At 42.4% G+C, this 12,131-nt stretch overlaps 1 protein-coding gene across 3 annotated transcripts in view; it reads right to left on the reverse strand.

Moving 5' to 3' along the window:
* Positions 1-12: 12 nt before the first annotated feature.
* The window catches only part of rubcn (rubicon autophagy regulator), a 66,317-nt gene continuing 54,198 nt past the window's right edge, over positions 13-12,131 (reverse strand). For all 3 annotated transcript variants that reach the window (XM_060834711.1, XM_060834710.1, XM_060834712.1), the window contains 4 exons: positions 10,791-10,852; positions 2,705-2,858; positions 1,916-2,009; positions 13-1,015 (listed from right to left, as the gene is read on the reverse strand). In XM_060834711.1, the coding sequence (XP_060690694.1) occupies positions 858-1,015; positions 1,916-2,009; positions 2,705-2,858; positions 10,791-10,852 (468 nt within the window). In that variant the 3' untranslated portion in view covers positions 13-857. The remainder of the gene's footprint in view (positions 1,016-1,915; positions 2,010-2,704; positions 2,859-10,790; positions 10,853-12,131) is intronic.

A 12,131-nucleotide genomic window follows, 5' to 3' on the forward strand; every position in this document is an offset into this window, starting at 1 on the left:
ACAAAAAAAAAATTACATTCAAGTCAAACACTTTATTCTTGAACAATCTTTTGTCATTCTACAGAATATATGATTTTAAAATAAATTTATACATTCTTGGTTGATTAAACAAAAAAAACTTTACAGCAGCTCAAATAAGGCAGCAAAACTAAATCAACAGTTGTATTGTTACATTTTCAGCATCCAGAAACCTTATAGGTTATAAATTGACTTCTAAAAACTTCCTTTGGCATCATCCAACATTGCAGTACCAATTTTTAAACTAAATACCAAAAAAAATACTGCAGTACTAAGTCAGGCGTCAATGCCACAGGAAGTGATATTACAATACCAGGGATCAGAACTTCCATTTACAGACATTATCTTAAGTGCATCTTCAAGAATCTACGCATTTGCCTTCAGCCAGAAATGGGAAAAGTGGATGAAAACAGATTTTGTAAATAACATGTACACCCACTCAGCTGACTGAAAATTCCCTCGTTCTGGCAAGAATATAGACCAATCCTCAAATGCATTTTGTAGTTTACAAAATAGAGAAACTGCTCTGGATTAACAGCCTCCTCCTTCCAAAACAGCCTTTAAGCATTCATGCAAAAACATTTAATATACTTAAAAACATGTAAATAAACAAAAAATGGTCAGCATCAAGGACAAATGTACATTTGTTAACAGACAGATCAAAAACACACCATCACTAAAGTTTACATTCTTGGAAGGCAATAAATAGCATTTTTATTACAGCTTTAGTATAGATGAAGCCCATAGCGCCAATTTTAATAAAAAAGTGCATGAACTCAACACTGCTTCGATCCAAACTTTCAAGTAGTTTTGTCAACTTCGGTTGTCTTCCTGCTCAGTCACAACTTGTACTGTGAGCTCACTTCCTCTTCACCTTCTGACTCCAAGTACAGTTCTATGGTCTGTTCGGCAAGGAGTTCTTTACGTGCCTGCAACCGGTTACAGCGGGGACATTGATCGGATTTAAAGCAGCTCTTGTGATAACATGCTTTACATTCTGCAAAGGAAAAAATAAATCTCTTAATACTTCACAAGAGCAGTTCAACACACATTCTTAAAAGGGAGTTACTGTTTTAATAATTAACACAATTGAAAGTGAAAAATGCTGCAATGAGACAGAGTTCAACTACCAGAGTCTGAGAAAAACACTGGAATTGAAGATTGCTGCAGGACAAAATATCACACCCTCCAAAATAAAATAGACCATTTATAAAGCTCCTTTAAGATGGTGTGCATGTCAAGGAGTTACAAAGAGACATTATCGTTTCAGCAGATGGACTGATGCAGGGATAAAAGGAAGACAGCGTTCCTGGTCGAAAAATGCAGTAATTTAAGGCATGTGGATTTGAAAGCTCATTCAATCTCATCCTAAATGATTCAAACAAACATTTTGAAATAAGTAGAGGAAGTGGCCAGCTGCTTTATTACTGATCACTGAACCATAAAGTAGAAATTGAGAGGTTCACTGATGATTGCAGGGTGTTCAGTATCAATCCCAAATTCTCACAAATTAAAGCAATCTGTGTCCATTTCCGTAAGACCTAGTTAACATTCAGGATTAGATTGATAAGTGGCAAGTAATATTCAAGCCACACAAGTACTGGTTAATGTCCATCCCCAACAACAGTCTGTTTGCTGTTGCATGACCTTTAGCAAAACTGCAGTCGCTGAATCCCTACCTGAAACATTCTAGGGATTATATTTGAAACTGAACTGGATCAGCCATATACATACTGTGACTGCTACAGCATCTTGGAGATGGGAATTCAGGAGCAAGTAACTTGTATTCTGACTCCCCAGATTTTGTCCATCAAAAATGGCAGTGAGCAAGATGTGAAGACACTTTTACAACAGATTGTTTTTAGCTCATCTCTTGATGCACCTTCAAAATACTCACCTTCACATCGTTTACATTTGTGCAATTCAAAAGGAAAGATGATATCAGTGCCATCACCACAGAATTCACAGATGAAGCCTTTTGCTTGACAAAGCTGAGTAAAAACAAAGATGACTTTTGTTTTATAAAAATAACGCTTTAGATACAATAAAAATTCACCCTAAAAAGCATCAGTTCGTAAGTCCGACTAGCTTTCTTTCAGAGGAACTTTAGCAGCATAATTAACAACTAAAGTGACAAATATGATAAGCCCATGTATGAAACCTGGATTACGTCAAAATAGGCTCCATATTTCAAAGTGAACACACAAGACTTCAAAGTCATGGGAGAAATGTACATTTTCATCTTCCCCCTGCCATCACACACTGTCAAGGAATGAAATTATCTATCTTGCCAGCTTTGAACTGAATTACTGATAAAATAGGAAGAGTGTATATCATTAATGAAACCTTCTCGCTTGTATGGAGTCTGTTGAAAAGTCACAGTTCAACTTGTTCAGAACTTCAGTATTATGCAAAATGGAGAACAGAATGGGGAAAAAAAAATCAAACATGAAGAAAAGTGAAAATATAGAACAGAAATTAACCCAGTCAGTATAATCCTACCAAGAATCAATAAAACCAGAACTCTCTAGAACACAACTGTCACAGATGACCACATTGAATGTTTCCAAAAGCAATCACACCCTTATTTGCACTACAGTTGAATGGTTATGTTGCAGAAAATTACAATTTAAGTGCAAATCCTCTTATTTATATTGATCACAATGTAAACTACTTTTGTACATACCATACAGCTCTCCACGTGTGCTGCTCCTATCTTCACAAGTTCTTTCAACCTTCCTGCCAATTCCCCTTTCTTCACAGCAGTGAGATCATTTAGTGAATACAAGTGAAGATCCTCAGTCAGATGACCAGGTTTTGTGTCAAAGTTATCCAAGAGTCTACAAAAACATGACAATATTCCACATCTGAGATTAAAAAAAAAACTCAACTGTACTCCCAAAAGTCTGAATTGTCATATGGCCCAACAATAAGGAAAGGATATTTCAGGGGTTCAGTGAGTTATAATAAGATTTACCTCCAATTTAGTAATCATAGTCATCATAGTTTTTTTTGTTGCTACAACAGCATTAAAAACAGATTTCAATTAAATAGCATCAATACAACTGATTACTGTAATTTGAACAAACCTCAATAGGAAACCCTTCAAGAAGTGGTACAACTTCTAATACTTCATTCTAAGTGCAATCCTCAAATAAGCTCTTTAACAAGGAAGGTTAATGGAGAAACGAAGACTGGAATTGTTTATTGGTGGAGGAAGAGATGGGGGCATTCTATTACAACTTAGAGTCCAAATGTTATAATTGCCCAGACCCACACCCATCTATCATCGTGTCTGGTTTAAATCTTTTCTACAGTTTTCCATCTATTCCACATGACCGACCTGCTAAATACAGTGTGTTATTCCTACTCATTCTCTCTTTGCAGTTTGTGACATTGTTCACCAACATTCTCTCCTACAATGTTGCATTTTCTATCCTTGAAGATTAGCTCCCTTATTTACCTGCTAACTTACTTTATTAAAGCACTACACACAATTCATATACAAATTCAGTTGAACAATTTTGTTCTCCAGTCTTGGCTATTTGCACTGTCCTCGCTTATTCCAGACATCAGAAAAGTTGAGCCAATCAATTACCATTACCACTGGTACCATTAAATGGCATCACGCACGACTTGTGTAAAACAAAAACTATTTCAAGTTTTAAGCAACAATTGCTTCTCATTAAAACCCAATTATGCGGCATTATATCCTTTAAGGTAGAGCTGAAAATGTGTTGCTGGTCAAAGCACAGCAGGTCAGGCAGCATCCAAGGAACAGGAAATTCAACGTTTCGGGCCAGAGCCCTTCATCAGGAATGAGGAGAGTGTGCCAGGCAGGCTAAGATAAAAGGTAGGGAGGAGGGGCGATGGAGATGTGATAGGTGGAAGGAGGTCAAGGTGAGGGTGATAGGCTGGAGTGGGGTGGGGACGGAGGGGTCAGGAAGAGGATTACAGGTTAGGAGGGCCGTGCTGAGTTCAAGGGAATCGACTGAGACAAGGTGGGGGGAGGGGAAATGAGGAAACAGGAGAAATCTTGAGTTCATCCCTTGTGGTTGGAGGGTTTCCAGGCGGAAGATGAGGCGCTCTTCCTCCAACCGTCGTGTTGTTATGTTCTGCCGGTGGAGGAGTCCAAGGACCTGCATGTCCTCGGTGGAGTGGGAGGGGTGAGTTGAAATGTTGAGCCACGGGGTGGTTGGGTTGGTTGGTCCGGGCATCCCAGAGGTGTTCCCTGAAGCGTTCTGCAAGTAGGCAGCCCGTCTCCCCAATATAGAGGAGGCCACATCGGGTGCAGCGGATGCAATAGATGTGTGTGGAGGTGCAGGTGAATTTGTGGCGGATATGGAAGGATCCCTTGGGGCCTTGGAGAGAAGTAAGGGAGGAGGTGTGGGCGCAAGTTTTACATTTCCTGCGGTTGCAGGGGAAGGTGCCGGGAGTGGAGGTTGGGTTGGTGGGGACCTGACGAGGGAGTCACGAAGGGAGTGGTCTTTGCGGAACGCTGATAGGGGAGGGGAGGGAAATATATCCCTGGTGGTGGGAGGTGCCGGAAATGACGGCGGATGATACGCTGTATACGGAGACAAGCATAGCTGGGGTCCATGCGGGTCATCACCTCAGGAGATCTCACATCCACAGCTTCCAACCTCAAAGTCCGGGAATCCCGCACTGCCCGGTTCTACCTCCTTCCCAAGATCCACAAGCCTGACCACCCTGGCCGACCCATTGTCTCAGCATGCTCCTGCCCCACTGAACTCATCTCTACCTACCTCGACACTGAGCTATCCCCCCTAGTCCGGGAACTCCCCACATATGTTCGAGACACCACCCACACCCTCCACCTCCTCCAAGACTTCCGTCTCCCCGGCCCCGAACGCCTCATCTTCACCATCGATATCCAATCCCTCTACACCTCCATGCGCCATGACCAGGGCCTCCAAGCCCTCCGTTTTTTCCTCTCCAGACGTCCCCAACAGTACCCTTCCACCGACACTCATTCGTCTGGCTGAACTGGTCCTCACCCTTAATTTCTCCTTTGAATCCTCCCACTTCCTCCAGACCAAAGGGGTAGCCATGGGCACACATATGGGCCCCAGCTATGCCTGTCTCTTTGTTGGCTACGTAGAACAGTTGATCTTCCGTAATTACACTGGCACCACTCCCCACCTCTTCCGCCGCTACATTGATGACTGCATTGGCACCACCTCGTGCTCCCGCGAGGAGGTTGAGCAATTTATCAACATCACCAACACATTCCACACTGACCTTAAATTTACCTGTACCATCTGACACCTCCCTCCCCTTCCTGGACCTCTCCATCTCCATTAATGATGACCGACTTGACATTGACATTTTTTACAAACCCACCGACTCCCAGAGCTACCTGGATTACACTTCTTCCCACCCTACCTCTTGCAAAAATGCCATCCCGTATTCCCAATTCCTCCGCCTCCTCCATATCTGCTCCCAGGAGGACCAGTTCCACCATAGAACACACCAGATGGCCTCCTTCTTTAGAGACCGCAATTTCCCTTCCCACGTGGTTAAAGATGCCCTCCAACGCGTCTCGTCCACATCCCGCACCTCCGCCCTCAGACCACACCCTTCCAACCATAACAAGGACAGAACGCCCCTGGTGCTCACCTTCCACCCTACAAAAACCTTCACATAAACCAAATCATCCGCCGACATTTCCACCACCTCCAAAAAGACCCCACCACCAGGGATATATTTCCCTCCCCAACCCTTTCTGCCTTTCGCAAAGACCGTTCCCTCCGTGACTACCTGGTCAGGTCCACGCCCCCCCATGACCCACCCTCCCATCCTGGCACTTTCCCCTGCCACCGCAGGAACTGTAAAACCTGTGCTCACACCACCTCCCTCACCTCTATCCAAGGCCCTAAAGAGCCTTCCACATCCAAAGTTCTACCTGCACATCATTTATTGTATCCGTTGCTCCCGATGCGGTCTCCTCTACATTGGGGAGACTGGGGGGAGACTGGGAGCCTCCTCGCAGAGCGCTTCAGGGAGCATCTCAGAGACACCTGCACCAATCAACCACACTGCCCCGTGGGCCAACATTTCAACTCCCCCTCCCACTCTGCCGAGGACATGGAGGTCCTGGGCCTCCTTCACCGCCGCTCCCTCACCACCAGATGCCTGGAGGAAGAACGCCTCATCTTCCGCCTCGGAACACTTCAACCCCAGGGCATCAATGTAGACTTCAACAGCTTCCTCATTTCCCCTTCCCCCACCTGATCCTAGTTTCAAACTTCCAGCTCAGCACTGTCCCCATGACTTGTCTGACCTGCCTAGCTCCTTTTCCACCTATCCACTCCACCCTCTCCTCCCTGACCTATCACCTTCATCTCCTCCCCCACTCACCCATTGTACTCTATGCTATTCTCTCCCCACCCCCACCTAGCTTATCTCTCCATGCTTCCGGCTCACTGCCTTCATTCCTGATGAAGGGCTTTTGCCCGAAACGTCAATTTCGCTGCTCGTTGGATGCTGCCTGAACTGCTGTGCTCTTCCAGCACCACTGATCCAGAATCTGACAAACCACTTGTGCAATTAAACATAAAAGTCACAACACTTGCCAACTCTAACATTTTAATAATCCATTACATGGGTATTATGTTCCACTGTTTCATTTAAAGTAGAAACTCTTTCAGAATCTGGTCAATTGAAGCATGTGTCAATAGGTCAAATGTTTTTACTCAAACTAATGAGTTTCCACAAATGGAAGGCAGCACACAGCTCTTGTGAACTTCTACCTTCTAATGATTTTTCTTCAACTCAGGGAACACTTACATTAGGGTAATTTCATAGTTTCTTTCTATGTGGTCGAGTAGCCATTTAGTCATTGTGCCCGTTCTGATTTTTAAAAATGAAACATTTTAATCAACGTGCCCAGATGTATTGAGACAGACCTTCAGTGCAGTTGAGACTTCAACCTGGGTCTTCTGACCTAAGCATTTGGACACTACCACAACAATGCAAAAGCCCTGCCTCGTTGGCTTTCAGATATTTTTTGACCAAACTGTTGGGATATTATTACACATCTTGGAACAGGTGGGACTGGAATGCAGATCCTGGTTCAGGAGTGAGGATACTACCACTGATCCACAACCCCTCAAAGCTGGCTATTTTAAAAAAAAGAGTTGTTCAGTCAGTCCCATGCTCTTTAACCGATGATTACAATTCTTTTCCTCAAAAATGTATCCAATTTCCTTTTAAGTGTAACTTTGGACTGCTTCCACAACTCATTTAGCCAGAAACAGTTCAGCACATAAAACAAAACCACAAAGGTATACAGGAAAGCCACACACACACAGACCAAATCCTGAACTACGAAAGCAACTACCCCAACACACACAAAAGTAGTTGCATCAAGACACTGTTCAAAAGGGCCACAACACACTGCAGTACACCAGAACTGCAAAAAAAGAGGAAGAACACCACCTATACAAAGTATTCACCAAAAACGGATACCCGCGCAATTTCTTCAACAGATCCCCAAGGGAAAGGCAACGAAACGAGGACATGCTGCAATCCAAAGGACTAGCCACAATACCATACATCAAGAGCATTTCCGAACTGACAGCCAGACTACTGTGACCACTAGGACTCATAACAGCACACAAACCAACAGCCACTCTCAGACAACTCATCAGGACGAAGGACCCGATACCCAGCATGAGCAAAACCAATGTAGTGTACAAAATCCCACGCAAGGACTGCACAAAACACTACATAGGACAAACAGGAAAACAGCTAATGATACACATCCATGAACACCAACTAGCCACGAAACGATATGACCAGCTATCCTTAGTAGCCACACACTCAGATGACAAGCAACATGAGTTCAACTGGGACAACACTACTATTATAGGACAAGCCAAACAGAACAGCCATGGAATTCCTAGAGGCATGGCATTCATCCACAAATTTAATCAATAAGCACATCGATCTGGACCCAATATACCAGCTACTGCAGCAGACAGCTCGAACTGACAACTGGAAGTGGCAGTTACAAATCACTATAAATGCCAGAGGAAACATCACAGCAGCGCTTCATAGGAGGCTCCCAATAACTGAGTACGTTCACCTAGACAGGGGACGAAATGTCTGCAACACAAATTCCCAGCTCGGCGAACAGAACCACAACAACGAGCACCCTAGCTACAAATCTCCTCACAAATTTGAACAAAATCTCATCTCTCATCTAGTTGTATCTACACTTAAATCTTTTCCCCTGTTTATCAGTCTCCTACAGAAATAGCTCCACTCTTTAGTTATTGTTAACCAACCTGTTTGAACCGGGTATGAATTGAGGATTGGCTGTCTGACAAAAGGCAGAGAGTTGCGATAAAAGGTTCTTTTTCGGAATGGCAGCTCGTGATAAGCAGTGTCCTGCAGGGTTCGGTGTTGGGGCCGCAGCTGTTCACATTATATATTAATGATCTGGATGAAGGGACTGGGGGCTTTCTAGCGAAGTTTGCTGATGATACGAAGTTAGGTGGACAGGCAGGTAGTACTGAGGAAGTGGGGAGGCTGCAGAAGGATCTAGACAGTTTGAGAGAGTGGTCCAGGAAATGGCTGATGGAATTCAACATCTTGCACTTTGGAGAAAAGAATAAAAGCATAGACTACTTTCTAAACGGTGAGAAAATTCGTAAAGCCAAAGTACAAAGGGATCTGGGAGTGCTAGTCGAGGATTCTCTAAAGGTAAACATGCTGGCTGAGTCCGTGATTAAGAAAGCGAATGCAATGTTGTCACTTATCTCAAGAGGGTTGGAATATAAAAGCACCGTTGTGCTACTGAGACTTTATAAAGCTCTGGTTAGGCCCCATTTGGAGAACTGTGTCCAGTTTTGGTCCCCACACCTCAGGAAGGACATACTGGCACTGGAGCGTGTCCAGCGGAGATTCACACAGATGATCCCTGGAATGGTTGGTCTAACATATGAGGAACGGCTGAGGATCCTGGGATTGTATTCATTGGAGTTTAGAAGACTAAGGGGAGATTTAATAGAAATTTGCAAGATAATACATGGCTTGGAAAGGGTGGATGCTAGTAAATTGTTTCCGTTAGGCGAGGAGGCTAGGATCCGTGGACACAGCCTTAGAATTAGAGGGGGTCAATTCAGAACAGAAATGCGGAGACATTTCTTCAGCCAGAGTGTGGTGGGCCTGTGGAATTCATTGCCGCAAGTGCAGTGGAGGCCAGGACGCTAAATGTCTTCAAGGCAGAGATTGATAAATTCTTGATGTCACAAGGAATTAAGGGCTACGGGGAGAATGCTGGTAAGTGGAGTTGAAATGCCCATCAGCCATGATTGAATGGCGGAGTGGACTCGATGGGCCGAATGGTCTTACGGTCTTGAGAACAGGTTGTGATACTTTTGGGGTGAGTGGGACTAGAACCCAGATCTTCCGGTGCAGAGGTACAGGTAGGGGTACTATCACTTTGCGACATGAAACTTAAGGTTTCTCCATAAGTATTCTATCAACTCAAGAATTTTGAGCATTTCAATTAATCTCCCATTAAAACTAGTGGGAAAATCATCCCAGTTTTTCTAGTCTGTCCATACATCTTCAGTCTCTCATGTAGAATGCTATCAGTAAATTCTTTGCAATTTCTCCAAGGCTTGGAGATGCTTCCTAAACTCTGCTATCTAGAACCAACACATTTTGGGTTTACAAACTACCAATTTCATACTCGTGGCTCTTCTTAAATGCACAGGTTCCCCAGCTCACTCTTATATACAGAAAACAATGGAAGAGAATGCCAATTCAGATTGTTAGGAAAGAAAGTCTGGGATTGTGGCAAAACAAAATAAACATGGGGAGGGGGGGGGGAAAAAAAGAGGGCAGCTCAATAAAATGAGCAAAATTCATATAGAAAATTCAGATGAATTTGGAAAATCCAAGACTTCTGACTGATTTTTTTCCCCCTTTGGAATCAAAGTTCTGTTCAGAATTAGACTGCAGAAAGATAGACTACATGGGTCATGATATGACAAGAAAGGTCCAGATGGGATTATAGAAAAGTAATGAGTGAAATGGACAAATATGACCACAAATAGTTTTGTCAATTGAAATTAAGTGAATTTACAGAAAATTATGGCAAATACGCTTAGGATTTTCTACTACATGACGACAGCAAGCAAGGCCCTTATTCAAAAGAGAAGATTCATTCATTATTACAAGCTGGAATTCTCCACAACATGAAAAGGTGAAGATAATGTTCATATTAACTGCTGAAATCTTAAGTCTTCTTAGAAATGGTCTGTCATTGGCTTTGATGGTATCAGCCCAACTTAATAGCGTAGGTCTAGACAAGTACGTTGCAAATGTTGCCAGTACTGTAATTACACTATTGAAGTTAGAGAATTTAAGAACATTATTCCAATTCTGAGGCATGGAAGCCCAACAAACAAATTTTACCTTGAAGAAACATTAATTTGAAATTAAGGAAAAGCAATTAGAAGTTGACGGATTACTTAAAATTGCACAAAAATGGCTCTGTAGTTACGTACAACACCTACTCTAAGTTAATGGAATTTATATGTTACATATTCCATGAGGTAACGTTTTGATGGCAAGAACCACCACAAGTGAGAGAACTGGTAGTCTTGTTAACATACATTTAGTTAGGTTAGAATACCTAATTTGGGATATTTAAATACAGTATTTATTCCTGTCAGTCAACAAACATCACAGTTGAATCTTCACTGTTTTGTGAAATAACAAAAAATCTAACTTACTCTTTTGCCAACCTGCACGTTTTGAATAAATTCTTCATGTGAACAAGCTGAATTCTCAGCATCTGAAAATGGTTTTAAAAAATAGATAATTTAATACACAATTACATTTTAGACTTTATTTTCAAAAACAAAAGTTTGGAAGGAAAAGCTTCATTTTTCTGCTCCATGTAGAAAACTATATAGGTTAGATTTCCTGCCAGCTGCACAAAATAATTCTTACACCTATGGATAATACTGAAATCAACTGAAAGATTACACAGGATTGATTCAGTTATAGATCAAGATTATTGCTAGATACTTTATGAAATATGGTAAGTAAAAACACTGACATCCCTATAAATAATACTTGGATTCAACAGATTTGAATTTTCTTTTGAAACTCATTCAAGGGAATTTGACCATCATGCTCGGTCAGTATTTACTGCCCATCTCTACTCGCCCTCAAGAAGGCAGTAATAAACACCCTTCTTGAACCACTTCAACACATGAGTCTGGAAACACCCACTGTGCTATTAGGAAGGCCATCTCGAACTTGATTGCAAAATTAATCCGCCAACATCCCCATTTCTAAACTTATAATGAGGGAAGATCACTGATAAAGCAGTTGACGAGGATTGGTCTTAGTACACTATCCCGATAACTACAGCAATGATGCTCTGGAACTGAGGTGATTGACCTCTAATTACCACAACCAATCTTCCTGTGTGATGGGTATAACTTCAAATCATAAATAAACTGAAGTTGATAGGAATTGATTGGAGATGCCAGTGTTGGACTGGGGTGTATAAAGTTAAAAATCTTGCAACACCAGGTTATAGTCCAACAGGTTTAATCGGAAGCACACTAGCTTTCGGAATGACGCTCCTTCATCACCTGATGAAGGAGCGCGTTCCGAAAGCTAGTGTGCTTCCAATTAAACATTTTGGACTATAACCTGGTGTTGTGTGACTTTTAAGTCAATTTATTTATGATTCCTGGATAGTAAATTAAAACAAATGCTTTGAACTCAAGGACACAGTCAACCTTGCTTCACCTTCAAGGCTGTAATAAGGTCAGGTGTCAAGTGACACTTGCAGAAACCAAACTGTACATCATTTGCAAAGGTCATCCCTTTGCAAATACCACTTGAGAGCGCTGCAAATGATCTCCTTGCATCACTTTGATTATGATCAGAGAGGAGACTGACAGGACACAAATTTGCTGGGAAGGGTTTGTTCTGCTTTTTGTGTACTGGATACACCCATGCCTTCTGCATGGTCAGGTAGATGCCAGCATTATAAGTACATTTAGACTGGCTGGGGAGCAGATTATCCTGGAGCACAGGTCTTCAATGCTATTGTA

This window comes from Hemiscyllium ocellatum, chromosome 13 (genome assembly GCF_020745735.1).
Source record: "Hemiscyllium ocellatum isolate sHemOce1 chromosome 13, sHemOce1.pat.X.cur, whole genome shotgun sequence".
Classification (NCBI taxonomy): Eukaryota; Metazoa; Chordata; class Chondrichthyes; order Orectolobiformes; family Hemiscylliidae; genus Hemiscyllium; species Hemiscyllium ocellatum.